Source organism: Mus musculus, chromosome 14, assembly GCF_000001635.26.
Source record: "Mus musculus strain C57BL/6J chromosome 14, GRCm38.p6 C57BL/6J".
In the NCBI taxonomy this organism is placed as follows: domain Eukaryota; kingdom Metazoa; phylum Chordata; class Mammalia; order Rodentia; family Muridae; genus Mus; species Mus musculus.
This window is the reverse complement of record NC_000080.6, coordinates 76,110,825-76,137,982: the sequence shown is the minus strand read 5'-3', so window position 1 is coordinate 76,137,982 and position 27,158 is coordinate 76,110,825. Positions and strand designations below refer to the sequence as shown.

Sequence of the window (27,158 nt, the reverse complement as noted above, 5' to 3'; positions counted from 1 at the left end):
GGGGTCAACTCCCAGTACCCACATGGCAGCTCCCATCTCTCTGAAACTCATCTCAGGATACCTGAGGGCCTTGTCTGATCTCCAGACACTAGGCACACACATGGTGCATAGACATAGATGCAGGTAGAATCCACGTACATGAAATAAAATAATAATTTTAAAGTGGAATGCTAATATAATGGTGGAAAACCTGATCCCATGGCATCACAGGAGACAAGGTCTCAATAACTCGTCAGTTGGGGGGGGGGTTTGGGAGGGAGGGACATATGACATGAAAACAGGGGACTGTTTGGGGGGCAGGCAGGACTGAGGAAGTCAGTATGATAAAGTGTCATAGCAGAAGCTGAATCTTCCTGATTAATTTGATGTTTATTTTTGAGTTTTTATTTATCATTGTCTTAGTTCAGGTTTTACAGCTGTGAACAGACACCATGACCAAGGCAACTCTTATAAGGACAACATTTAATTGGGGCTGGCTTACAGGTTCAGAAGTTCAGTCCAGTATCATAAAGTGTCCTGGCCCGTGGGACAGTCTAACAGGGTCTGATGAACCACCTGTGGAGAGAATGAGAGGCGAGAAACACAAGGACGGACAGCAAGTCTGATTGATCAAGCTGTCAAATTTTTATTATTCCCAGGCAGGTTTTATGCCCACAGAAGCAGGATATGGGGAGGGGGGTGATGCAGAATCGCTTTGTTTCTGGGGGAAACACACCTGTTCCCAAAAGCAGGATATTGGTAAAAAGTCAGCAGGGGAAACAGAACAGAATGGGTTGCTAGGTACCTGTTCTTAACTGGGGGTAGTACTTTCCCACAGAGGCCTCAACTTCTTCCCACAGAAATCTCATATTAATCTCTAAGCTAGTACTCGTCCACTAAGGCCAAAGCTTTGTGAGTAAGCACTTACGGCTGACGAGGCAGTTAACAAACAGGGTCGCTCCCAACAATAAAGGTGGGAGCATGGCAGCATCCAGGCAGGCATGCTGCAGGAATTGCTGAAAGCTCTACATCTTCATCTGTAGGCCTCTAAGAGAAGACTCCCTTCCAGGCAGCTAGTGTCTAAAGCCCAGCCCACAGCGACACACCTACTCTAACAGGGCTATACCTCCTAACAGTGCCATTCCCTGGGCCAAGCATATACAAACCATCACAATCATCATAGGTTTGCATACATGTGTTGTGTTGTATACATGTGTGTATATATGTATTTGTGTATAATGAGTGTGTACACATGTGTGTGCGTGCACATATGTATGTTTGTGTGTGTGAGAGACAGAGACAGACAGACAGAGCAGTCATGGAGGTCAAGGGTACAACTCTGTGGAGTTGGCTCTCTCCATTTTTATGTAGGGTTTTTGAGACAGAACTCGGTGTCAGGCTTGTGTGTAAAGTGCTCTACCCACTGAGCCTCTTTAAAATACTACCCTTGGTCACTGTTAAATAACTCTTGAATTGAAACAAAATATATCTCCCTTATATATATCTGGCTAAATCAAGCATTTTAAAAAGCTTTCCCTATTACCCAGTATCTTCAACTCTTAATTAACTCAACCACAGTCTTCCTTCCTTACATGACAGCAATATGGAAAATAAATAAATAAATAAATAAATAAATAAATAAATAAGGTATTCCCAGCAAATGCTACACAGCCAGCTTCTTCAACTGTGGATGTGTGCAACTGCGTGGCAACAGTAAAAGGCAGAAATGCACAATGACCACAAGTCAATTCAAAATCCAATGTGCAATGAATCTAAAGTGATTCTGGCTGCACACGCTGGGGCTGTGTCCTGTGACTTCGCTGTGGCTTTAAGCCTGAGCACACACTCCGCACTGCGCCTACCATCACACTACAAATGGCACCTCAAACCTAAGCTCAGACTCCAGACAGCTGTAGGTCTGTGAACTGCAGCCTCTCTTACGACGTCGTCTTCTGCTCTCACGGTTTGGCTATAGAAAACCAAGACTTGTAATATTTGCCTCTTGCTATGCTTCACACGTTCATATCAAATCAGTGTATGATTAGGCTCCATGGTGTTTGATTTTAAAAACTGCTGTTTGCACTGCTGACTTGAGCATCAAAAAACAAAACAAAACAAAACAAAACTCCTTATAATTTTGGCTTGAGATTAGGACAGAATTTCCATCAATTTCTAAAATGGCATCTTACATTATTCTGCCATTTTGCAATACATACTTATACAAAAGCAGTGTTTCAACATTAACAATTACAAAATCAGTCAACTCTGGAAAAGTCTGAAGATGTTCTACGTCCTGCAACATCAACCTCAGCCAAGATGTAATTCTTAAATGAAAAAAACGAAACAGGATCATTCACCTGATTGGTATGCAAATATGCTTCTCTTTAATAAATGAAATTATATGCACACCAAAGAATTATATTAAAGTCATTTCCTTTACGGCTTTCTATCAGTAACGTTTGATTTGTATACCAGTCTACCAGTGACATTTGATTTGTATACCTGTCTACCAGTGACGTTTGATTTGTATACCTGTCTACCAGTGACGTTTGATTTGTATACCTGTCTACCAGTGACGTTTGATTTGTATACCTGTCTTGTTACTTATCTAAGCCTGGGGTCATACAGAGATTCCTTGGACAAAAGGAGGTCACTAGTGGAAAGCTTAAGAACCCCATTCAGCGGGGCCTGGAGAGATGGCTCAGCGGTTAAGAGCACTGGCTACCCTTCCAGAGGTCCTGAGTTCAAATCCCGGTAACCACATGGTGGCTCACAACCATCTATAAGATCTGATGCCCTCTTCTGGCACACAAGTGTACATGCAGAGAAAGCACTGATACATAAACAAATCTCTTTAAAAAAAAAAAAAAGCCTACTCAGTTACCTCCCACCCCCCAATGACACAGACACACTATGTAAAAAAGACCAGCTATGCATTTATTTGCATAAAGCCTGAGGACAGACTTAAAATCCAACATGACGCCCATGAGGCTTCCAGTTCAATTACTGATCCCAGCTGCAGAAGTTGCTGATTTTCTCTCCTTACTCAAGGATGGTGTTCTCTCAGGTGCTTTACAGATGAGTGTGGAAACGGGAGACATCTACACTTCTTCAGTTTTCACAGAATCAGTATTAAGTCCAAAAAAGTCTTTTTTGATGATATATCGAACACACTGCAAAATCACATTTCTTTCATGTCGAATATCTGGAGCTAGAAGCTAAAATGTAAATTAAAAAGATTAGCTAGTTAAAAGCAGAGACCAAGAAATACAACTTAAAATGCTAAGTATCCCTTCCTTCAAGACGGAGCACAGGCTAGTAAGACAGGTTTATCAGAAGACAATAGTAAATGCACTTCCCTCCCATCTGACTTACAGCTGAGATACCGGCTCTCTAAGCAGCACATGTGTTCACACTGGCTCCTCTTTAGGGACACACAGCAGAGAGTAGCAAAGCAGATTTACAGTCACGATGGTTCCTCTCAAAGTCCCACCATTCCCTCAATGGTGCAGCTCTCCCTGCACTCGGCTCCTTGGGACAAGGGCACCACTTCAGCACAGGATTTCCCTGGCAGCCTGAGTCTTTAAAAGTCGGTAAGAAATAATACAGAGGATCCCCTAAAGTCTATCCAAGTCTATAAATGATAAAAACGAAGTGTGGCAAATGCAGCGAGAGCTGAAACTAGCTCTAGAAACACCTACTTTCATATTTCCCCATTTTTGAAATCACAACTGAAAGAAGGCTAAGATTCATTCCCCTGGTAGCCACAAAAGTACCGACCAGGGAATAGTGTTATTTGCCAAAAGGGACTTTATCTCATCTAGATGTTTTTCTGGTATCTAAAATACAGATTAGAAGCATCACCTCTAACTTGGAGTCAGATAAACAACTGAAAACTGCATCTGGCTGTATCTAGTAATCATCACACCACAGCATATATTCTAGGTCCTATTTACTATGAAGCAGCTGTGTGCAGGCGACCCTGTCAGGACAGACAGGACACCCCTGCGACTGCATAAGCACTGACACGATGAGGTTAGGGGTTCCCTTAGACATGGGAGGATCCTTCCCTCTCAACAGCATCATTCCTATTACTCAGAAGGAAGACAAACTCTCCCTTCCTTACAGCTTCAAGCGTGAGTTAAGTGTTTGGATATGCAATGCTGATGAAACTATTAAAGCAGAAAGAAGTCAGATACAAATAAAGGCAGGGCGAAGAAGGGCAAAGGAAATGAGACTTACAGTAGGCCACTTCAAGACCTGTTTTGACATTTAACAATCAATTCATTCATTTTATCTTATCTGTACAGGTGTTTTGCCTGCATGTATGCATGTGCACCTGAGGCCTGTGAAGCCAGAAGAGGGTATCAGGTCCCCTACAATGGGAGTTGCGAACACACAGTTCGAACGAGCATGTGGTGCTGGGAACTGAACCAGGGCCCTTTGGAAGGGCAGTCAGTGCTCTAAACGGCTGAGCCAGTTCTCTGCAGCTCTCAACAGGCATGGGTATTCTAAAACTTTTAGAAAATGAATTATTTCCTTTTGCTTCAGCTTGCTACTGTATTCAGCTGTGCTTCCAATGAAAATTTTAACCTCAACACATCAGTTAAATCTATACTTAATATACTGGTGTTAGGCAGTGATGGAAACTTGTCCTGCATGTACTCAACACCAGATATATGCCAAATGCAGCCTTAGGAGCAAGACGTGCACAAAGAACACACGTAGCCTGAAAACACACACACACACACACAGCACCCCAGTGACCCCACTTTTAGGACACAACATGAACAAAAACCTCTTACCATTTCCAGGAGATATGGGTGATGTGTTCTTGGTTCAAATAATGGGTGACAGTGGCTCTTTTTCCGCTTAAGGCTTATCTTTCTGAGTCCGTTCCTCTGGTTCTCCCACTTGGATCTTGAGACTGTTCTACCAGTTGTTTGAACATTTTGTTTTGGACTCTTGGGAGGACTGCTATGAAGAACATGGTTTTCTGCCAGAACTTCTGCTTCAGTCTTGATGGGAGCTTCTAATGTAAACACCAGGTAAACAATTTAAAAACAACCAAAAGGTGCACTAACTCTCCCAGCCACAATACTGGCTACCCAGCAGCTTTTCTTTTTGTTTTGTTTTGTTTTTCAAGACAGAGTTTCTCTGCGTATATGTTTATGTGTGCATAAACATAAAGATGGTCTTTGGGAAAAAAAGAAAGACAATGACCATTTAAACAAATAGCAGCGAAGCAGGGCGGGTGGAATTTTTAATAAGAAGAGAGAAAATGTAAGCACACCTCCACACATCTCAAGCTTTATGAATAGACAGCCATCTCTGAATGGCCCAAACACCTGAAATAATAAGAACAAGGCGCAACTGTCTGACTAAGAAATGCAGGCACTCTAGGGAAGCACACAACTGATGGATTGTATGCAGCAGGTCCAACAGTACAGGTACAGGATGGACGGACAGACAGGGACTACAGGGGATATGACATAGTTGGTTTCTTTCACCTATTAAGTCTCCAAACCTAGATTTTTTTTACATAGGTTCTACTACACACAAATGTTAACAAACTTATCCTCTCTAACCCTGATGACACATACAGCAGAGGTGTGAGATTTTCAAAGCCTCTTGTTTCTTTTCTTCCTTCCAATTTAAAAACAGTGGCAGCTTCAAATGGAAGACCTGAGTTTGCTGAGTATTAAGTGTCTCGTCTTCAGAGGTAAAGAAGGAAACATTAGTTCAGCTTGTTTTTATGAGACTCAGTAATCTGCTAATAGTTTCCCTTCTTATCATGTTATAAATACAGCTGCTAGGGAGGAAATGTAATACGTGCTTACAGAATAACTTCTTTTACCTATCAGTATATTAGAAACAAGAGTAAGAAATAAATACTGTTTTTCTTAAAATTTAAAAAGGCTACCACCTGTTAAGGAATACTCTGATAAAGCCAAAGTAGCTTATATTTCAAAATTCAAGTAAGCGTCAACAACTATTTGAATAGCCCATAGCCCATTTATATGAAAAGCTCCCATGCTACAGACAGATATACAAGCATCAACTTTCTGATGGAAGCTCCACTCTTCCATAGTTTACATCCTTCAAGAACACAAACACTGGCTATCTCAAAGAACTGCTAAGCTCATCCAGTCTCGTCCCTTTCATTCTATATGAACACTTGATCTCTTCTCTTATCCCAGCTCTGATTTTGAGCCCACAACTTCTCCATAGCAAACACATAGTAGGAAAAGCCTAAAGTCAATGACCTCACAGGTCCAGGTTTTGCCAATTACAGAACACTGGTGTATTCACTAAGCACACACTACATTATTGATGCAAATCCTGGATTAAATCGATACTGTCTCAGATCAATAGCCTATCACAGCTTGAGTATGGGGCCCTAAAAGAGATGCTGGGGCATCACTAACTTCTCAGGTTCATGAAAGGATTCCACTTCTTCAACCCTTTACAGCAAACTGGTGAGGCCTGGGAGCCTCAGAAGGTAAACGGCCTGCCACACAAGCCTGAGGACCTGGGCCACGACCTTCAGGGAAAAGGTGGGTGTGGTAGCATGTGCTTTGGAGTAGAGACATTCCTAAAACTACCTGCCCAGCCAGCCTGGATGAACTGATAAGGTCTGGGTTCAGTGAGAGACCCTATCTCAAAAGAAAGGAACAGAGGGCTTTAGAAAGACACTGAACATGGACCTTGGGCCTCTGCACACTTTGTCTATTTAAAGCTAATGCAAGCACAAGATCAGGGTCACTGTGCATTCCAAGTGAGATAGCTTAATCAATGTATGCTATAAACAGCACTGACCCATACAGACTTAAATTTCATTTCATTATTTTTAGAGACCGGGTTTTATGTAGCCCAGGCTGGCCAAAAGCTCACTATATATAGCTGAGGATGACCAAACTTTCTAATCTTCCTGAGTGTTGGGAATGCTATTCATTTACCAAAGCCACTAAAAACATAACAAGGGACCTAAAAACAGGGTAGTATACTGCATGCTGATACAGCCCCGCCCAGCATGAACCAAAGGCAAAATCCAAGGAGTCGCCTCCACCTTACCTTCTGGCTCACTGTCTGACCCCGAGACATCGCCGTAGCTGCTCATCAGCGAACACAAGGCTGGTGTCACTTCCTTGGGCACTACAGTCCTTTGCGCTTTCTCTTCCTTATCAGACTCTGCAACAGAAGAGAGAACAGTGACTCACAGAGGGGCCCAGAGTGCCTGCCACCATCAAAAAGAAAGCTGGCATCTTCTCATCTGTAAGTGAAATAAGAAAAAGTCATCTCTGATGATTCCTTTAACCTTTCCCAAAAAATAATGTTGGGAGGGCTGAGAGCTGCCCTTGTTTTAAATCTTACGCTAAGGCGCTCTTCACTCCAATGGAGACAGAGAGAAATTTAACCGTACACAGCCTAGCTAACTTACCATACTTTGCAGGTTATGGAATTTGGGCCTTTCCTCAATTAACTTAATTACACAGTCCCTGCAATTAACTTACAGGTAGTGGGACAGTCAAAACATGCATTCACATTATTCTGCCAAGATCATTAACTCTGGAAAACTAGATTTAGAAATAAATATAATATAAAAATTTTACTTTCAATATTGAAATAAATCAATTTACTTAAAGCATTCAATGATTTAGTCAATGAGTTAGTTGAAATGAATGTGCTGAAAACTTCTAAGAACGTAATTCAACAAGACAGCATGATAATTTGGCAAGTAAGAGCCTGTCAAAGGTAAAGAGTTTAATGATAACCGAGAAATACTCTTTGTACGTACCCCAGGTCACCACCTGTTACATTCAGTTTTGGCAGTTCTAAAACATTAGCTCTGATCTAAACACACCATAAAAACAAAGCTGGACTGAAGGCAATAAGTAACTTGTCTACTTAATGGACAAATTCAGCCCATAACCAATAGGAAGTGTTTCAAGACTGAACAGTCAATGCTCATTAAGCCAGTCTAGGGAATCCAAACTTGTCACTGGGAAATGCTGGAATGTCATCATGTGGTTGGCCTTGCACCTGCACATAAGGCACACATGAGGGGTGACGACAGAGCCACCACCAACACTACCAAATACCAAATATTGATGTGCTATCAATATTTTAAGATTCCTCATTGATTTCAAGCCAGGTGATCAACTTGTCCTGTATACTAATGAGAAGGGGAACACAGTTTCTATATGCACATTACGACAAATCAAGCAAGTCTACCCCAATGTGAGCAGTCTGTTCCTCCACTGTTTGAATGAGCAAGACCAGACAACAGTAACTCTTCCAGAGCCTAAAGACAGACACCAAACACAGAACAGCCAATGTTGTATTCTTTAACAGCAAGACCTCACTGAGGTCTTATCAACCCTGAGATAGCATATGGCTATTCAATTTTCCTGCCTCAATTTCGTAAGTGCTAGGATTCTAGAGACAGACCCCCACACACCCACAGCAGTTTGGTTTTTGACAAATAACACAAAGGATAAGCTCTTTGGAGCTTATCAGAGGTCCATTACGTCACGGACTTATTTAATTTCTGAGTGACTGATCTAGTTTCTCTATTTTTATAAAGTTACGATTTCCTTCTCCATTATTCCATTCCTTGAAATGAGTTACCAGTCTACATTAAAATTTGAGTATCTACTCAAGTAAAAAGTAGCGAAGAACGTTTGACATATGTTAAAAACACAGTAATTAATAAGTATTAGAAGAACAGGTGTCCTGAAGCAATATAATTATCTTTAAACAATTATCACTAAGGTGTTCTAATGGTTATTTTATATTTCTCTCATTTTGTGTTCTACTTGTAGCACTAATGCCTTGGGCTGGAAATATGGCTCAGTGGTTAAGGACACTTGCTGTTTTGCAGAGAACAGGTTTGGTTCCCAATACCCACATAAGGTAGCCCACAGCTGTCTATTATTTCAGCCCAGAGGGCCCAACAACCTTTTCTGGTCCTTGTGGGTACTGCATGCGCACACGCACACACAATTTAAAAAAAAATCTGTCTCTTTCCTTCATATTTACTTATTCCAATACTTATTTAAGTCAGTACAGACTCACGGCTATTTACTTTTGGGAGGGATGGCCATAATTTACTACTATTTTGTGACTTCAGCCACTGAGAATGCTTTATAGCACCCTTCTGAGCATGTATTAGCCCATTCTGTCCTACACTGTCTATTTACTGAAGACAAACTCTCACTGGACAGCCCAGGCCCTCAGCCTCTGAGTGTTGGGATCACGGAAGGTGCTACACTTGCGACCTTTGTATGTTCTCATGCTCCATGAGCTGCTCGAGGCCGACCTCGTGCTGTTCTGACCTGGTTTCTATTTCTCTAGAAGAGTCTAGTTTCAGGAGAAAAGTATTTGAAATTCACAGCTTAAGTGTTAACTGTTCTAGGAGGGTCACAAACCTGACCACCTCCCCAAAAGACAGGGGTGAAAATTAATGTACACACACGACTCTTATCTCTCTTACATATTTAAAAGGCACGTCACAAGTAATAAGTTTTGAAAGTACACCAGGCATGGTGGTGCATATGTGTAATTCACACACTCAGAAGGCAGAAGCAGAACTGGGAAGTTCAAGGCCCTAGACTATACAGAGCAAGAAACCCTATCTCAAAAAAACAAGCCTCCTCCTCCTAATCTACAATAACTATCTCGAAAAATAAGACAGTGAGAAGTTGAAAGGAGTTATTCCCAACGTCTGTGGGGTCTGCCTACCAGTTCTCATCTAAATACTTTAGCACCCAATCTGAAGACTATCAAAGGCAAAGATAAAACAACTCAGGAAAAATAAAACAATACAAAAACAGTTAAACCCAGTCTCTGAAATAAAAATACCAGTATAAACAGATTACCAAAGAAGATCATGAAATCAAATTTCAGAGCACAAAATACTGCCTCTAGGCCCAGGATTTATAAGTTGACTAAAGAAACTGCAGCCTACAGATGTGTACAAAGTGCAGCTTAGTAGTACGTTACCCACCTACCACACTTAAGGCCCCGAGTTGGTTACTGTTGGTGGGAAAAAAAGCATTATACTTAAAAAAGTAAATTCACAGCTGGGCGGTGGTGGCGCACACCTTTAGTCCTAGCACTTGGGAGGCAGAGGCAGGCGGATTTCTGAGTTCGAGGCCAGCCTGGTCTACAAAGTGAGTTCCAGGACAGCCAGAAATCCACAGAGAAAGTAAATTCACACAGATAGCGCCTCACATGGGAACTATGCTTTCCACTCTCAGATTCTAAGAAAGAGATTTAAAGGATGAGCACTCTTTTCTGTTGCTGTAATGAAACATCATGACCAAACCAACTTAGGAAAGAAAGCAGTGAGTTGGGCTCACAGACAGAGTCCATGATGGTGGAATGAAGGCATGCAGGAAACACTGAGAGCTTACTTACATCACAAACAATAAGTGAGAGGCAGAAAGAACTGGGGGTGGGGGAGGGGAGGAGTTTGAAACCTGAAAGCCTACCCGAAAGGGCACACATTCTTTAACAAGGCCACGCCTCCTAATCCTTCCCAAATTGTCCCATCAGCTGGGACCAAGTATTCAAACCTATGTGTCAGAGGGGCCATTTTCATTCAAACCACCACCTGCATTAATGATTCTCGTGACTTTAACACACAGAGTCAATTTAAGTTATTATGCCAGCAGCAGGACTGCTGTCCAGGGAGGCAGAGCTTCACTCTGCTTGCTGCCCTCACATCACCTCTCTCTTAATCTAAGAATTGTATGAAAACTCTAAGGGGCTTCCACCCCTCAGTTGGCACTCAATGTAACAGTGCTTAATCTTTATCAAGCATTGCTGCTGGAGCAGATTAATAATTCAATAACCACCCTAGGAAAGAAGGTAGAAATGTAGATTAGCAATGGCCATCACCCTTAGAGAGAATCTGGAGAAGCAGACTGTTAGCAAAGTTAAGATGTTTCCTTAGTGGCTCTGATGTAGAAAACCTTGGGGAGCAAAGGAAAAATCCTTTTTTTTTTTGGTTTTTCGAGACAGGGTTTCTCTGTGTAGCCCTGGCTGTCCTGGAATTCACTTTGTAGACCAGGCTGGCCTCTAACTCAGAAATCCCGCCTGCCACTGCCTCCCGAGTGCTGGGATTAAAGGCGTTTGCCACCACCAGCCGGCTTGTTTTATTTTTATTTGGAGTGAATCTTTGTGCACGCCAAACAAGAGCTCCTCCACTGAACTACAGGAATAGCCAGAAAGGATCTGTCTAAACTCCTTTCCACATCTTCAGCTCCTATATTCACATTTTTCAGACAAACTCAGACCTTATCAGAGTACATGTACAGTACTAGTGCTGAACTAGGAGTCAGACCCCTTGGTTCACGTTCGGGCTCTGCAGCAGCTAACAGTGTGAGTAAAGTGAACTGCTTGGTCCTGAGGTCTTCTCTCAATGGAAATCAGAATACCACCTGCATAAAAGGCCCTTCCATGGGAAAGAGGTAACACACCCAAAGCACACGGAGCACGGCATACCTTACTCAGTAACTATTAGCTGTGCTTACTTTTTTATTTCCATTCCTCCTAATCTTATCCCTCTGTACTTAACCCAACACTCCACTCTGCCAAGACCCCTCCCCATCCAATCTCCCTCAATGCACACACTGCGTATTTATGTTATCTCCCATTCAGCTTACCAGAGTCGCTGTGGATCAAAGCACCTAGAGGGTCCACATTAGCCTTGGATGGAACTTCAGGCTTCGAATCTCTGGCATGATTTCCTAGTCCAACGACTGCTCTCTGCCTAGCCCCACCTCTTCTCCATTTATGATGTTTACCAGGACTTCTGATCTTTGCCATCTGTGAATGTCTGGACATGCCCTTCATTTTGCTGAAGTAAGAAAAAAATGGAGCAAAAGAAACATGGATGTTAAATTGACCACTTATTCCCTAAGACAGAAAGAGCCCAAATTAAAGAAAGGCCCAGACTTAAAGGTTCACACCCCACAACCTAAGTCTCATTCACTTCTAGCTACAAGTTTCCAAGTATTTCCTAAAATAGGGCTCTGTTGTGCCATCACTGGCAGATTTTCTTAGCGTGTGCCATTCTCAGATTGTATGTAAGCATGTCTTATAAAACACACCCATTCTTATTTCATTAAAAAATTACTTATTTTTAAGGGCTTCAAGGTTTGCAAAGCATTTATAAGTATGTCACCTTCAGCAGATCTTCTCTTTAAGAAACACTCAAGTAGGTCCTCTGAGTAAAAGGACAATGATGCCTGACAGCTCTGTATAACGAAGAACACCTAACAAGTAAGCAGCTAGGGTTAACAGCACTAGCCACCACGTCCTGAACTGTGTCTGACCTGTGTCACCACCAGCAGATGTGTCTGACACCATCCTGACCCCAAATACCAGTGACAAGTACTTCCTGATACAAGAAAAGTTAAGAAGTACATCCCTAATGTATACAAGCCACTCCACATCAATATGTATGCAACCAAATTTATAACTCCTGAAAATTAAGGACGGCAAGCCCTCTGAGGCTGGAGAGGCGGCTTGGTGGTTAAGAACACATCAGTCCCTTCCAGAACTGGAGTTCAGTTCCCAGGATCAACACTGGGTGGTTCACAATCGCCTTTAACTCTAATTCCTGAGATCTCACACCCCCTTATAGCCTCTATAGGCATTGTAATTATGCGCACAATTCAGAGCCCCCTCAATACACATAATTAGAAAAGAAAATTTAAAAACAAATACCTGAAGAGATATTTCGCCAAATGAATAAGTACATAAGATGCTGGATATTGTTAGTAACATTACCAAGCACTGAAAGACAGACAGACAGAAAGATCGTGTGTGCGTGTGTGCGCATGTGCGTGTGTGACAGAGAGAGAGAGGTAGAGACAGAGAGAGCGCTAGCATCAAGTAGTGCATATAGGATTTGTATATGTAAACAAGTAGTGCATATAGGATTTGTATATGTAAGGCCAGTAGAATAAAATGGAAAAATTCTGAACAAGAAAGTGAGAGTGGAAAAAAAAAAAAAAAAAGAAAGTGAGAGTGGAGGGAAAGGAGACCTCATGTTTTACTGACAGGAGAGCATGGCTGGCTGTATGACAGATCTACTTTTTATTAATAAGCAACTGGCTAACTGCTTGAATGACAACAGGTGATTGACTGAAACAATCCTGTGGGGCATCCTTGGTTACACTTCCTACAAACATCCAAATAAGAGTTTGCTTGTCTGAAGGAGCACAGGGCAGCATGGAGGGAAAGGACTGTTCCAACCCTACCACATGTACAAGGTAGCGTATTTAAGATACAGTCAGAATGGGAGCGGGGGTGGGGGGGTATGAAGAGGCTGGCGTGCTCCCTCTCTTCCTCTTAAGCACAAGCTTTTGAAGGAGCGCGGAGGACGCACATGGACAGCGTCCAGGAACTCACCCATACTGTGTGGTTGTCAACACTTCTCCTCTCTTTGCCTTTTCCAGTTGTAACTTTTTCTTCCTTTCAATATTGGCCAGAGTTGGGTAGTTTCTAGGGAAAAAAAAATGTAAAAACATCACAAACTTCCAATTGCTTCTAAAATTTAAGAGAGAAAATGCAGTTCATGTGTCAGTGTCTCAGCTGTCCACACAACTCTGCACCCAGGTAAGGAGCGTGTGCTAGAATTACAACTGCCTAACTCACGCAGCACGTGCGAACTGCTCTAACGTCTCTGCTTAGCATGCACCACACACAGAGAAAGTACCTGCCTAGCCAATTACTCTTGCAGAGATACACCATGCACACACAAAGTCACCAACATAAGAGACATTCTCAAACAACAGTCTACTAAGGAGGACAGAAAAAGCCTAAGCATAGCTGCACCCAGGAGAATACACTTTTCTTTGGGTGGGGTGAATTATTTCAAAATGAAATCCACAAAGAAATGCACATGAAAGCAACTGGTCTGAAACAGTGCCAACAGAGAGCACTCGGTGGAAAGGTTTGGAGTTTGTTCTCAGTAAGCTAAGTAATACAAACAACTCAAGATCACAGAAAGAGTGGCCACTACCACCAGGGAATTATTTTATATAAAACATAAATTGCCTACAGGGAACTGAGTTGCCAAAGGAGGCTCAACCTACAATGTTGTACTCAATCCAACAGGTGATAGCAAACCACAGAAAAGTTCTAAAGAGCTAGGGAGATGGCTTAGTGGTTGAGAGCACTGACTGTTATTCAAAGGGCCCAGGTTCAATTCCTAGCACCCACCTAGTAGCTTACAACATCTGTAACTCCATTTTCAGGGAACCCAACATCCTCTTCTGACCTCCCTGGGCAACAGGTACACACATGGTGCAGAGACATACATGCAGGCAAAACATTCATACACACGAAATAAACCACTTTGTTGGACAAAGTAGCACACACCTTTAATCCCATCACTCAGGAGGCAGAGGCAGACAGATCTCTGATTTTGAGGTCAGCTTGGTCTACATAGTGAGTTCCAAGACAGCCAGAGCTATAGAGAGAAACCCTGTCTAAAAAAAAAAAAAAAAAAGAGAAAGAAAGAAAGAAAGAAAGAAAGAAAAAAGGGGAGAGAGAGAATGAATGAATGAGAATCCTAGGCAATGCACACCACTGATTCCATTTCTTAGCACAAGATGTATGGAGATGCCAGCCCTAAAATCTGGCAATGAAACAAATCTTCATAGTATAGGAAACATGAAGGAGTGAAACACAGCCCTCACCACTCAGGCTGATGATCATCAGAAACACCAACTAAAGTTCTGCCACTTCTTCCATCTATCACTGGACTGGGGACATAGCTCAGAGGGAGAATGCTTAGCATGCACATGCCCTTGGTCTGACCGTCACTAGCACTAAACTAACATACACACCCGCATTATCAGCTCGTGGAGCACAGACAGTGACAACTATTGTCAGTTATCCCGTAGTCTGGAGACAAGACTGGAAATGGCTTTGGGGAGTGGAGAGAGAATGGGGAAAGGCAGTGAATTTCAGTAAGGACAGTGCAAAGCATGTACCCAGCTATAAATAGTGGCCGTCCATAAAGAAGAGATGATGACTGCACGGGCTATGAATAAGCACAACAGGCAAAGAGCAAGGTCGTACAAGATGAGAACCTGACAACAACAGATACTCGTGAAAAGCAAGCATGACCTAAGGTTTCACAAAGTGGACTCTTGGCACTTGGATGAGCGTGACCTCTTCCCCGACATTCAGGGCAATGCTGAGGAAAAATAAAATTTGGAGTGGCTCAGTAGAAACTCCAAGCTGATGAGGAGGGGGGAAAGTAAAGCCTTCGTAGGAAGACAGGCACTGTGGCAGTGGAGCCGACCTTAGCACTGTGGCAGTGGAGCTGGCCTTAGTAGAGCTACTTTGTGGGCTCTTTGTATTTTTTAAAGAAACCAAAATCTCTGCCATGCCCTGCATGCCCGCCTGTAAAAGATGAGAGAAATGCTTAGAGAACAGCCTTCAGGGAGAATGGGTGACAGCTGTTCCCCATCTGTAGACAGGATGTAGAGAAGCCAGACACCACAGGCCCTGTGGTGGCTCAGCACCAAGTTCAGGGCTACTCAATGCCCTCCATGCAAAGGGGGCAGTTCAGCGTCCTACTGATGTCTTTACAGGATGGAGTCCACTAGTGGGTGAAACTGCTACTCTGCACAGTAAGCCAATGCTTTCCTTGCACTCAAACTGCTGCTACTCTTACTGTTTCTCCTAGGCCTATCCCAGACAGAGCACAGCTCCTCTCTCTCTCTTTATTAAAAACCGCTCGAACACAAGCTTATGCCACTGTAGTTTAATTTCAAAGTCTTTCTGAACGTCAGAAACATACACCCATTAATAAGAGGTAGACAGGGAACTCAGCCTGAGCTGGGAACAGCAGACAGGGGCAACGATGGGAAGAGAAAAGCTCCACCTAGTGGACATTGCCTGGGAGACAGGCTCTCCTACTTTGTAAGCACAGTGGGCCCTCCAACTTTGGTTAGTCTGAAAGATAACATAAAGATGTAACTTTTTTTCCTGGCTTTAAATCCATAGTCCAGGGTCTCTTTCACTTTTCTAGCAGAATGGCTACACAGATGTTAGCACTCTATTGTGCCAAAACACACACTGGCTTCCTCCAGAAGAGCACCTTTCACTAGAACAGTAACCTTCAAATTAAAAAGCATTTTGTTGTACCAATGTGGAATTCACTCATTTTAGGGTACACTCTTCAAAATCTGAGACTGATGCAATGTAAAATACATACTTGCAATGGAAATGTCTGAATATAACACAATATGATGTTATATGGATATATACAATGAAAGTTTAAAGATAAAATAAATTGGGGCTGAACAGATAGCAAGGCCGTTACTGGTTGCTCTTCCAGAAGACCCAGGTTTAATTCCTCATGGCTCACAACCACTGTAACTCCAGCTCCAGGGGACCCAGCATCCTCATCTGGCCTCCTTGGACACTAGGGATGCAAGTGGTAACAACAAGCACATAGGCAAACACCCAGTCACACATAAAACAAATCTAAGAATCTTTCAGTTCTTTAAAAATACACATTGAAAAATAAAGATAAAATAAGCGGAGAATAGATAGCTAGAAATAAAATTTAATATTTTTAAACTGCTTAATATTAGAGTACATGTCTTATAAATCTATCAAATGAACCAAAATAAAGAAAATATTTCCCATGTCTTTTTTTTTCCTGCCAACCTACCCCATTTCTCCCTTTCTAAAATGCCTTGCTTTCTATATTTTACAGGCAGAGCAGCACAAGGTCAGACACTCCACCCCAGCCTCCTGAACACCAGGACTACCGACACACATCCCACACCTAGTTCCCTATCCTGCTAATGAGTATGTACTAACGCTCCTGAATACCTGAAGGGGCAAGACCCAAGAAGTAAGATGTGAAAGAACCTCAGATGAATTAAAAGGTGCACAGAACACTTAACATCGCAGGTACAATAAATGTCACCCCAACCGCCACTCCCGTGTCCTCTCTGGCACCCCTCATGCTCTCAAGTCCCTAGTTCCACTTCATCACTCAGTATCTTGCACCCATTCATCTCCCAGCACTTCTGACGATGGTCACTGAATACCTGCAATCTACACTGAAAGTTCTACGTGAGAGAAGTCATGGAAAGCATGGAAAATTTTGTCCCAGCCCTCCTTTATTCTAGAGAGTAGGGGCTGCCCATGAATTTCACTCATAGTTCTGAAACACAACCAATTTAAAACTGTGTCACCACGCACAGTAACACACAGCTGCATATTCTCCCTTTTGGCAATTCTGTTTGGGGGACATTCCAAGTTCACGCCCACTAACACAGTCTACTTCTAGATAATGAGGTCTGCATGGAAATCTACTTAAAGCTGACGCACACCTATTGCTTTCCTAATGAGAAGCTGAAAACTAGGCTCTGTTTCCTTTGTTGTCTAGAGTGTGGGAGTAATATGAGAACAGATGTGAACCTTCTGTCAGGCAAAATCAGAACAGGCAGTGAAGAGCAGTGCAGTCTCCCCAGCGCCAGCAGCAGCAACAGTACCTTGAGCTTGTTTTTTCCTAGGAAGGATGGGCCGCTTTCAAGTAAGACGTGGACGCAAGGCTCCTGGAGGACACAGTTAACTGATGCAGACCTTCAGGCACTCTTCCTCTGAATGCTTCCCTAGGTCAACCAGCAACGCTAGAGTCCAAACCTCTCCCCAACCAAGTTTGGCAGTTTCCTTTGAAGTGAAGTATATAATCTCTGCATGACCACCCAACACCACTTCTGGGTACTTATCCAATACAAACATAAGCCTATATTCAAAGCACAAACGCACACACAAATGTTTATGGAAGCTTTAGCAATGCCAAAATACTCTCACCGCCTCTCAAGTGGGAGATGAAGAAACCACTGTCATTGATAGAGCGATACAATGGGACAGAAAAATACTCTGAAATGAGAATGAACTAGTACTACACCCAACATGCATGACTTCTGAACCTCAGAAGTCTACATGCTGCATGGTGCCACATACATGATTTGACAGTACAGAACCACAATTGCTAAGTGGTCGGGGAAGGCATGATTTAACTGGGCGAGGCAGGATGTAACACTCTCTATGGCTACTTGTGATAGTGTCCATATAACGGTGTTTAAAAAGTTACTTGCTATGTGTATTATACCCTAGGTGTGGAGTGGAGGGTGGGTAGCTCACTTTTCACAGCAAGCCCTCCCAAACAAATCTACTTTCCAAAGCCTCCTCTTGCCTAATGAAAGAACTGTTTGGCTAAGCAGTATTATCCCCACGTGTTACTGTTAGTGTTTCAATAGCATGTAGCTTTCTAGGCACCTCATATATTTGTTCACTATTTCCCATTAGAGTGAAAGTCTCTGGCTTTGGGAATCTTAGCTATAAACAGCAAAATGTTTAACTTCTCAATTACAAAATGCCTGCTTATGAGAAGACTCAGCTGATAACAGTACCTGTGGCTGGGTCTCATGACCTGAGCTCAATTCCTGCAACACACTCGGTGGAAAAACAAAATCAACTTCTAAGTTGTCCTTTGACCTGGATTCATACACTTGCCTTGGCATGCACATACCCACGTACATACACATATATAGACACAGATGTACAATAAGTTAAAAATCTTTACCTCTAACCTTCAAGATAAATATTACCAAGAAACTAGTAAAAGACACGGTTTCCATTAACAAATGGTCTAAGATTTCCTGTTAGCACTTGACAATCACCTCTTCCACCAGAGACTGTTTTTCCTTGAGTCACTTGCTGTATGGTCCACAAGGGGGCAAAGTTCACCTTCACAGAGAGAAAAGCCACTTAAGAATGCAGGCTTTTAAATTGATTGTCTAGTGATAACAATCTGTTATTAAAAACCACAGCAGTGAGTCAACTGGATGGCTCAGAGGATAAAAGCAATTGCCACCACGACTGACAACCTGAATTCCACCCCAGGAATATACACACACACGCCTTTAATCAGAGACAGGCAGATCTCCGAGTAGGAGGCTAGCCTAGTCTACAGAGTGAGTTCCAGGACAACCAAGGATATAGAGAGAAACCTTATCTCAAAAGACCAAAATAAATAAATAGATAGATAATTTCAAGCCCCATTTACATACATCACATACACCACTTCTACCTATGGCACTGGGTGACATAAACAGCCACGTAAAAGATGTACTTACTGGTCCAATATTAACTTATTCAAGAACACAAAATGCAAAATAGCTCTCCAAAATGGGACAATACTGGACACAGCACAGTATTTAAAGACGGCCAAGGCTTTTTTGTGAAAACCCCAAAAGAGGCAGGAGTCTGGTCGCTGAGCCAGTGTGCAGGACTTCAGGGATGGAGAAGGTCTCCCTCTGAGACAGAAGCAGCATCAAAACAAAAGGAACAAGTGAGGAGTTCAGCCCTGCTTGGTGACATACCCTTGTGATCCCAATACCTGGGACACTGAGGCAGGAGGGCTGTCATAAGTTGGAGACTAGTCTATTCTACATAGTGAGTTCCAGCAGCCAGGGTTATTTAGTATATTTAGTAAGAGTCTGCCTTAAGATAGAAAAACAGAAAGAAAAAATTGCAAAATAAATAAAATAAAATAAAAACAACAAGAACAACAAAAACCAAACCCACAAAAGTCATCAAACGGTCTAAAAGGCCATGTGACATAGACAAAAAGTCTACCCGATACCAAAATCTTTGAAATAATGTAGAAATGTTTTACCTGAAGGACAGCCCACATTTAGAATCGTGATTACCAGTATTCTAAGAGTTTCAACACTTTAGCTAAGAGAAAATGTGCTTGGCAAATGTTGCAATTGTACAGCCGGTCATTTGTGTAACAGAATAACAACTACAAAATGAACATCTCATTTTCTACCACAGGAGAACCAAGAAAACACTGAGGTTCTCACTAGTCTAGTCAGTCCCTCAAGTGGGCGAGCACCACCAGTTCACCTGCAGAGTATATCACAATTGTGTGGCTTTCTGAACAGAGCTTAGAAAGCAGGTCAGGGAAGAAAAATGGAACAGTGGAGCTCAGATGTTGATGGGGCTCGTGCGAAGACCAGAAGGGCTCACTGCAACCATCAGAGCTATGGATGGAAAGCCATTTCACATCCCTCAAAAGAATTCAACATTTATAAAGAAAGCTAGCACCACTGAACTAGACCAGCAGCCTCCAAGTCATCCAACTACCGCAGAGAAAAGCTAGTGTCCAACAGGTCATTTCTATCCCAGCTAGCAGGGAACCACCTTCACTATCCCTGCTGTGAGCTTTCCAGACCCTGAGTGTCAGACAGAAGGTGGAGTCACTACTTGTTTATCCTTCTATACAAAATAATACGGAAAGATCTGATCAACACATAACAAAGACAGAAGAGCCCAGTGCTAGTGGGGAGGTGGGGCCATAAGAGGTAAAACAAGAAGCCACAGAGTGGCTGTATTTACAAGCTATGCTCTATGCTTAAGAGGTTCAGGTAGCTTTCTCAAACTCTGAGACTAATTTCATGTCAGGCTGGAGGGCAAGGACCTGTAATCCTAGCTACTAAGAAGACTAAGGACGAAGGATCAGGACTTCAAACAACCTGGGCTACTACCTGAATTAACATAGCCTGAACACCGGAGCCAGTCCCGATTTTAAAGCTAACGAGTTGGTGGAGATTAAAAGCACTGGCTGCTCTTCCAGAGGACCCAGGTTTAATTCCCAACAAATACATAGTGGCTCACAACCATTGATAACTCCAAGTTCCAGGGGATCCAATGCCGCCTTCTGGCCTCCTCAGACACTTAAGCACACATGTAGTGCAGACATACATACCAGCAAAACTGTCAGACACATAAAATAATAATTAACACAGCTAGAGACTGTGGCATGGTGGCAGAACGTTTGTCTAGTAAGAGCAAGGCCTTAAGTGCAATCCCAATGCTACAAATGAACACATTTAAAGCAAGTGAATGAGCTCTTGTGTCTGACCTTCCTTAGCTTAGTTCTAGAGAGCAGTACTACGGTGGCTTAACTGAGACTGCCCCCCAAGACTCATGTATGGAAACACTCAGTCCTAACTGTGGCACTGCTTGAAGAGGTTATGAAGCCTTGATGGACAAAGTATGTCACCGGCAGCTCACTTTCAAGGGTGATAGCCTCACCCCCACTTCTAGCTCACATTGTTTCCTGGTTTACCAACACAATGTGATCAGCCAGCTCCCCGAGGCAGTTGCCTGCTGCCTGCCACACCATTTCTGTTATTATAGACTCTAAATCTCTGGAACCATAAGCCAAACTAAACTTCCCTAAGTTGCTTGTGGGTATTTTATCAAAGCAACAGAAAACAAACTAACACAGTAACTGCTTCTCAAAGTGCACAATCAAGCTAACAGTTCTAGCCCTGTCTTCTGTTACAGAATCAAACACGTGAGAGGAAGTCAAATGGAGCTCCAGGCAGACTGTTCCCAAGCGCACTGCAGCCAGACATCAACTACGCCATCTCTGCTAATATAATGCAAAGCCATAAGTTACACAGCAAGGCTCACACCTCTTAAACATTATCACAGGAATGAGTCCTGCACTCTCTACAGGTAAGGACAAGCACATGTCCATCTTGTTCACTGCCCCCGTTCTGCGTAGCAGAAGACATCATTCAGCTATGTGGTCAGACAAAAAAGTAAACATAGCAATGTACTGTGCACTTTAAATATTAGAAGCCCATTATTTCCCCAGCCACTGAACGTTTAGTAGGTGGCATGGACTCTTCAGAGTCCCTAGAGTCCCTGTGTAGTATATCTGTTATTTAACTGGAAAGTTCCTATAAATCTCTCCAAACTATATTCAATAGCCTCATACAATATAACTTACCACCGTTCTCTTAGTATCACCATTATAAAATAATTCAATGAACTTCACTATCTAATAAAGATTTTTTTTTTTAACGATCAACTAACACCATTCTCTGTCACAATGAACCACTATTGAAGAACACAAAACGAGGCTCAGTCCCTTTCAGTGGAATACACAGTGTTATAAAGATCACACTTCTCTTTTCAGATTCATTACAACCAGCCCGGCCATGATGTTGCAACACCCAAGTCTTACCCAGTAAAACAAAGTTATTTATTGGTTCATAATTCTTTACTCACTTTCGTCTCTCTTCCCTCCATCTTGCAATCTCCTCTGGAGTGTCTAGCTTGATCTTCTTCATACCAGGAGCATGCATCTAGGGGCAGAAAGCCTGCTGAACATCAGGAAGCATGCTTGGGAGCTTAACTAACCGTGACATTGTTTTCAACATTGAACTTACAAGCAGAACATATCTTAAGCTAGCCACCATTCTCATTCTAACTCATTCTCATCTCTAAAGGAAGAGCACCATTTTTCATGTAGCTAGAACAGTGCTATCGATGGACAGCAGCAGCTTAAATTTTATTACAGATACATAACACATTTAATTGATATTACACATCCAAGTGACCAACTTAGCAAGAAAAACTGAAGGTGACAGCTGAAGCAAGTTTTTCCTTTTATTCTAATGTGTGCTCATGTGTGTGCCCTCAAGACACCAGGACACTGGATCCCCAAAGCAGGATCCTGTACAGACAGCTGTCTACTGTCCAATGTGGGTGATAGGAAATGAACTTGAGTCTTTTGGAAGGGCAGTACAAGCTCTTGACTGCTGAGCCACCTTGTCAGCATCCACAGACAGGATCATTTTAAGAAGCATGGTATGGGAAAACCAACACACAACTTGCAAGTGCAAGAATCAGTTCTGAGCAGGCAACTCATTCTTTCTAATCTTGTCAGGAGAAGTTAATATTTATCTATTTTGCATGGTTTGAGACTAAAATAGTGTAAGAGATATAAAACTTCCTTACAAAGTAGAAAACCCTGCATGGATATTACTAATTGTTAGCATACACAGAGAAACATTTTAAAAGGGTGAAAAAGGCCATAAGAACTTACATTTCTCCAATGGAACTGGACAATCTTCTCATGTGCACTAAAGGAGCAATCTACTTCAGGGCACTGAAAAGTTTAACAGCAAAAGGATAGTTAAATGATCCACACCACCAGGGGTCTCCAGACTCTGGTCTAACAATTATTCCACCTGTGCTACACCCTTCTTTCATTCTTAGGCCACTAGCAAACAAGATCACTCTGACACAGAGCTGCACTTAGAAAGGACTGGCATCCCCGTGGTGAGCAGCGCAACCACCAGTCTCACTTCCTTCTCAGTTTGAGTGAAGCTAAAATGTTCCTCATTCCGAACAGTGACAGGCACTCCTCAGAATGAATCTATCCAAACCAAGAAGCTCCTTTGAAAAACAAACACAAAACCTTTTCAAGCATTCTAAATGGCTTACATTTTAAAATCACTTAGCGTCTGGTCTGTATTTAGAGGACAGCAAGTAATGACACATCACAAGGTACAGCTGCAGGTCAAGACAGCTACAGAGGGCTGGCACTCAGAGTCTCTCCTAGGGTGACCACATGGGAGGCACAGCTCTCTTCCCTCCCAGGTAGCCATGGAGGGGCACATATGCAAATGCTGCCACAGGCCCTCCTCTCCATGAAGCAGTGGGCTCCCCACCCCAAACCCCAAGTACTGTCCCCATGCAGCAAGTCAGCAAACATTTCTTTAAAATCTAACTTATGAGGAAAGTAAGTTTACCAAAAATACAAACTAAAGGCCATCTCTGTATCAGTTCAGAACAACCATGAAAACCTACTTTTGTATGTTCAGACATGTGTGTGTCATACTTTTCTTGATTTTTAAAGCCACGATCACAGGTATCACAGAAAAAATGGAAAACCGGTTCCTTTCTTTTCTGCAAAACAAAAGAAGCAGTTTAAGACTATGGTGGGAAATCTCCGTTTAACCAAACACAAAGACCCCAGGAATACATATTTGACTTGTTTTAAAACATACCCCTGGGGTGGGGAGGCTTCCTTTAAAAAAAAATCAATATAGCAAAATTCAAGCACAATAGGCAAAATTTAAATCTAAAAAGAGCTAACGCAAACTCTAAATAGATTTCAAGTTGGAGACCTAATGAAGATTCGGTACAGCACCTGTCACGTTCCAGAAGTACTCATATCTCATAGAGGATGTTACTAGGCTAGAAACTGACATAGAAGTACTCTCCGTTTTTTAAATATTATGCTACTGTTAACATTAAATGGACTGTTCATTGATAAGTTGTACTCCTGTAATACTTACAGTATGAGTTGCACAGCTTTCACAGTAAAAGGACACTAATTTCATGTTCTAGACACTAGTCAACTTACTCTAAACTAATTGTGTGACTTAAAGAAGAGGAAACCTGGTCTGTAAGTTAGGTTCAGGAAATAATAAAGAAAACCCGTGTTAATGTAGCATTTGCTTGTGAGGCATAACCAGGCATCATTCCTCATTTGAAAAAAAAAAGAAAAAAAGGTTGCCCAGTCAGAGAGAGGCCTCAGCGGGTAAAAGCACCTGCTGCCAAGCCTTAGGACCTGAGTTCAATTCCCCGGGACCCACATGGTAGGCTAACTGACACCTGCAAGGTATTTTCTTAACTCCACACATACACACCCATTCCCAACAGAAATAAATGTAAAATAAGAAAAAGGCTTTCATAACAATGACAAATACCCAGTATTGAAAAGATGAAAACCTTACAACCAGAACAAAAACATTAATAACACAATATATCCTGTCTGAATTTAAGACATGCACACAACTTGGGTAAATATAAACTCTCCTAAATTAGAAACATTAGATTATAGCTTGAATTTAACAAGAAAAAAAAAAAAAAGGAAGGGGGGCGCTCTGCTTTTATTTCACAGATTCTTCTACACTAAAAAGCAGCCAAGATTGCTGGGCATGGGGGCTCACACCTTTAATCCCAGCACTAGAAGGGAGGTAGAAGCAGGCTGAATCTGATCTACTAATTGAATCTAAGACAGCCAGGGATCTGTTAAACAGAGAAATCCTGTCTCAAAAAACAGCAAGATGCCGGGCGTGGTGGCGCATGCCTTTAATCCCAGCACTCGGAAGGCAGAGGCAGGTGGATTTCTGAGTTCGAGGCCAGCCTGGTCTACAAAGTGAGCTCCAGGACAGCCAGGGCTATACAGAGAAACCCTGCCTCGAAAAAACAAACAAACAAACAAACAAAAAAAACAAAAAACAAAAAAAAACAAAAACCAAAAAACAGCAAGATTATGAAAAATAAAAGATTTGTTATTACAATTTGGCTTGGCTTCCAACTCAGTTAAGAAAAACTTGGGATTCCCAGTCTTCTCCTAAAGTTCCAGCTGTCAGTCCCAATCTTCATAGTTTTTTGAACTAGTGGTTCTCAAACTTCCTAATGTTGTAACCCTTTAATACATTCCTCATGTTCTGGTGACCCCCCCAACCCTAAAATTACTTTCGCTGCTACTTTATAACTGTAATTCTGCTGCCGTCACGAACTGTAACGTAAACATCTGGTATGCAGCATATCTGATCCGCAATCCCTGTGAACGGGTTCTTCAACCCCTAGGTTTTAAATAAACTTCACTGGTTTTAACACTCACATTTATTTGTAAGCATAACCCCTACTAAGTCTGTACCAAGACAGTTGTTTGTTTTTTGTTTTGTTTTGTTTTTTGTTTTGTTTTGTTTTTTCGAGACAGGGTTTCTCTGTGCAGCCCTGGCTGTCCTGGAACTCACTTTGTAGACCAGGCTGGCCTCGAACTCAGAAATCCACCTGCCTCTGCCTCCCGAGTGCTGGGATTAAAGGTGTGAGCCACCACCGCCTGGCACCAAGACGGTTTTAATGTTCTTTCTTTTCCTATAATTTCATCATTTATTTTTCAATACTATTTTGTTTCAACATTTTACTTATAATTAAGTTCCTTAAACATACTACCCAAGTAAAGCTCTCCATGTCCACCACAGATGTGAAACACTGACAGTTACAACTTAATATATAGAGCAGTAACATTCAAGTTCAAAAGGCCACATTTATCATCTTGGAATTACCTTCGTTTTCTGTTTTCTGTTTTGAGGCAAATTGAATTTTGCATCATGTGATCGTGGAAAATAAGAATGTGTAACTAAAAAAGAAAAGAGGGTTTCATTTAAGATTGCAAAGGTACAATTGTTTATTGATCATTTTTTTCTTAGATTAAAAACAAAAACTGTGTAGGTAGCATGGAGTGCAGGTACTCTTGGAGGCCAGAAGAAAGCTATCGGCTCCTCTGAGGCTGGAGTTACAGGCAGTTGAGAGCCCAGTGTGGATGTTGAGAACCGAGCTTTGGTCCTCTGCAAGAGCAATAGAGTCTCATCGCCAACCCATTTCTCCACCTCCCCCCCAATCAATCCTTTTCTAATGCATACATACAATCATTACTTCCTAATACCTAGTTTTATCTCCTGTATCGCGTCTTCCTACACTGAGGGGATAGGAAGCTCTCAAAAGGTATGGATTTTTGTATGTTTTGTTTACTGCTATGCAAGTAGTCCCCAGTTTTATAGTTGGGTTAAATTAATAAAATTTTGGATGAGCAGGTGGCAGGAAACCTAGTGAGACACATTTTGAATACTCATTACCAGCCTCCAAAACTACAGCGCAAAGCTGAGAGATAAAAAGAGAAAGCTGGGAGAGGAAAGAAAGAGAAAGTAAAGTAGGGCCACTAGGAACTGCAGCTTACCCGGAGATTGGTAAGACGTGTGGTACGTGGAAAAACCATTAGGAGACAATCCCCAGTACCAAGGCGTGGAGGCTTGCAAATTCCAGGCCTGCTGGCCGCTGAACTGAGATTGAGCATCGGGCGGAGCCTGGGCATCGAAAGGAGGCTGCGCCGCGGGAAGAATCTGAGCATCGAACGGTGGAAGCGCTCCGGAGGGAGGCTGGGGCAGCACGTGAGGCTGTCCCTTCCGGCTCTGCTCCGAGCCCGCCACTGGGGACGACAGAGGAGGTGGTGGCGGCGGCAGCATGGCCCAGTACACCCAGTTGTCCCGCGGCGGCGCAGCTTCGCTCGGAGTCCCGGGCGCGGGAGTCAGATCCGGGGCCGAAGGCCACACGGCGGGTGCCGGTTCAGCCATGCCACCTAGCAAGCAGCGAGCCCAAAGTGCAACTGTGGAACTATCATTAAGCGTCACTTCCGTTACAGTAATCTGGCCAATGAGCCCATCGCGGGCTTACGTCATCAG

At 42.5% G+C, this 27,158-nt stretch overlaps 1 protein-coding gene across 2 annotated transcripts; it reads right to left on the bottom strand.

Annotated features, from left to right (window-relative positions):
• Positions 1–603: 603 nt before the first annotated feature.
• Positions 604–27,092, bottom strand: Nufip1 (nuclear fragile X mental retardation protein interacting protein 1). 2 transcript variants are annotated; one of them, NM_013745.5, is made up of 10 exons: positions 26,657–27,092; positions 25,986–26,059; positions 23,710–23,808; positions 22,943–23,005; positions 22,123–22,199; positions 13,405–13,497; positions 11,652–11,845; positions 7,054–7,170; positions 4,785–5,011; positions 604–3,197 (listed from the first exon to the last, which is right to left on the bottom strand). In NM_013745.5, the coding sequence occupies exons 1-10, from the start codon at positions 27,048–27,050 to the stop codon at positions 3,081–3,083; spliced, it is 1,455 nt and encodes a 484-aa protein (NP_038773.1). In that variant the 5' UTR covers positions 27,051–27,092; the 3' UTR covers positions 604–3,080. The 2 variants fall into 2 exon arrangements, with proteins under 2 accessions (NP_038773.1, XP_006519135.1); XM_006519072.1 differs by lacking the exons at positions 23,710–23,808; positions 25,986–26,059; positions 26,657–27,092 and having other exon boundaries at positions 2,896–3,197; positions 22,123–22,214.
• Between the last annotated feature and the right edge of the window lie 66 nt (positions 27,093–27,158).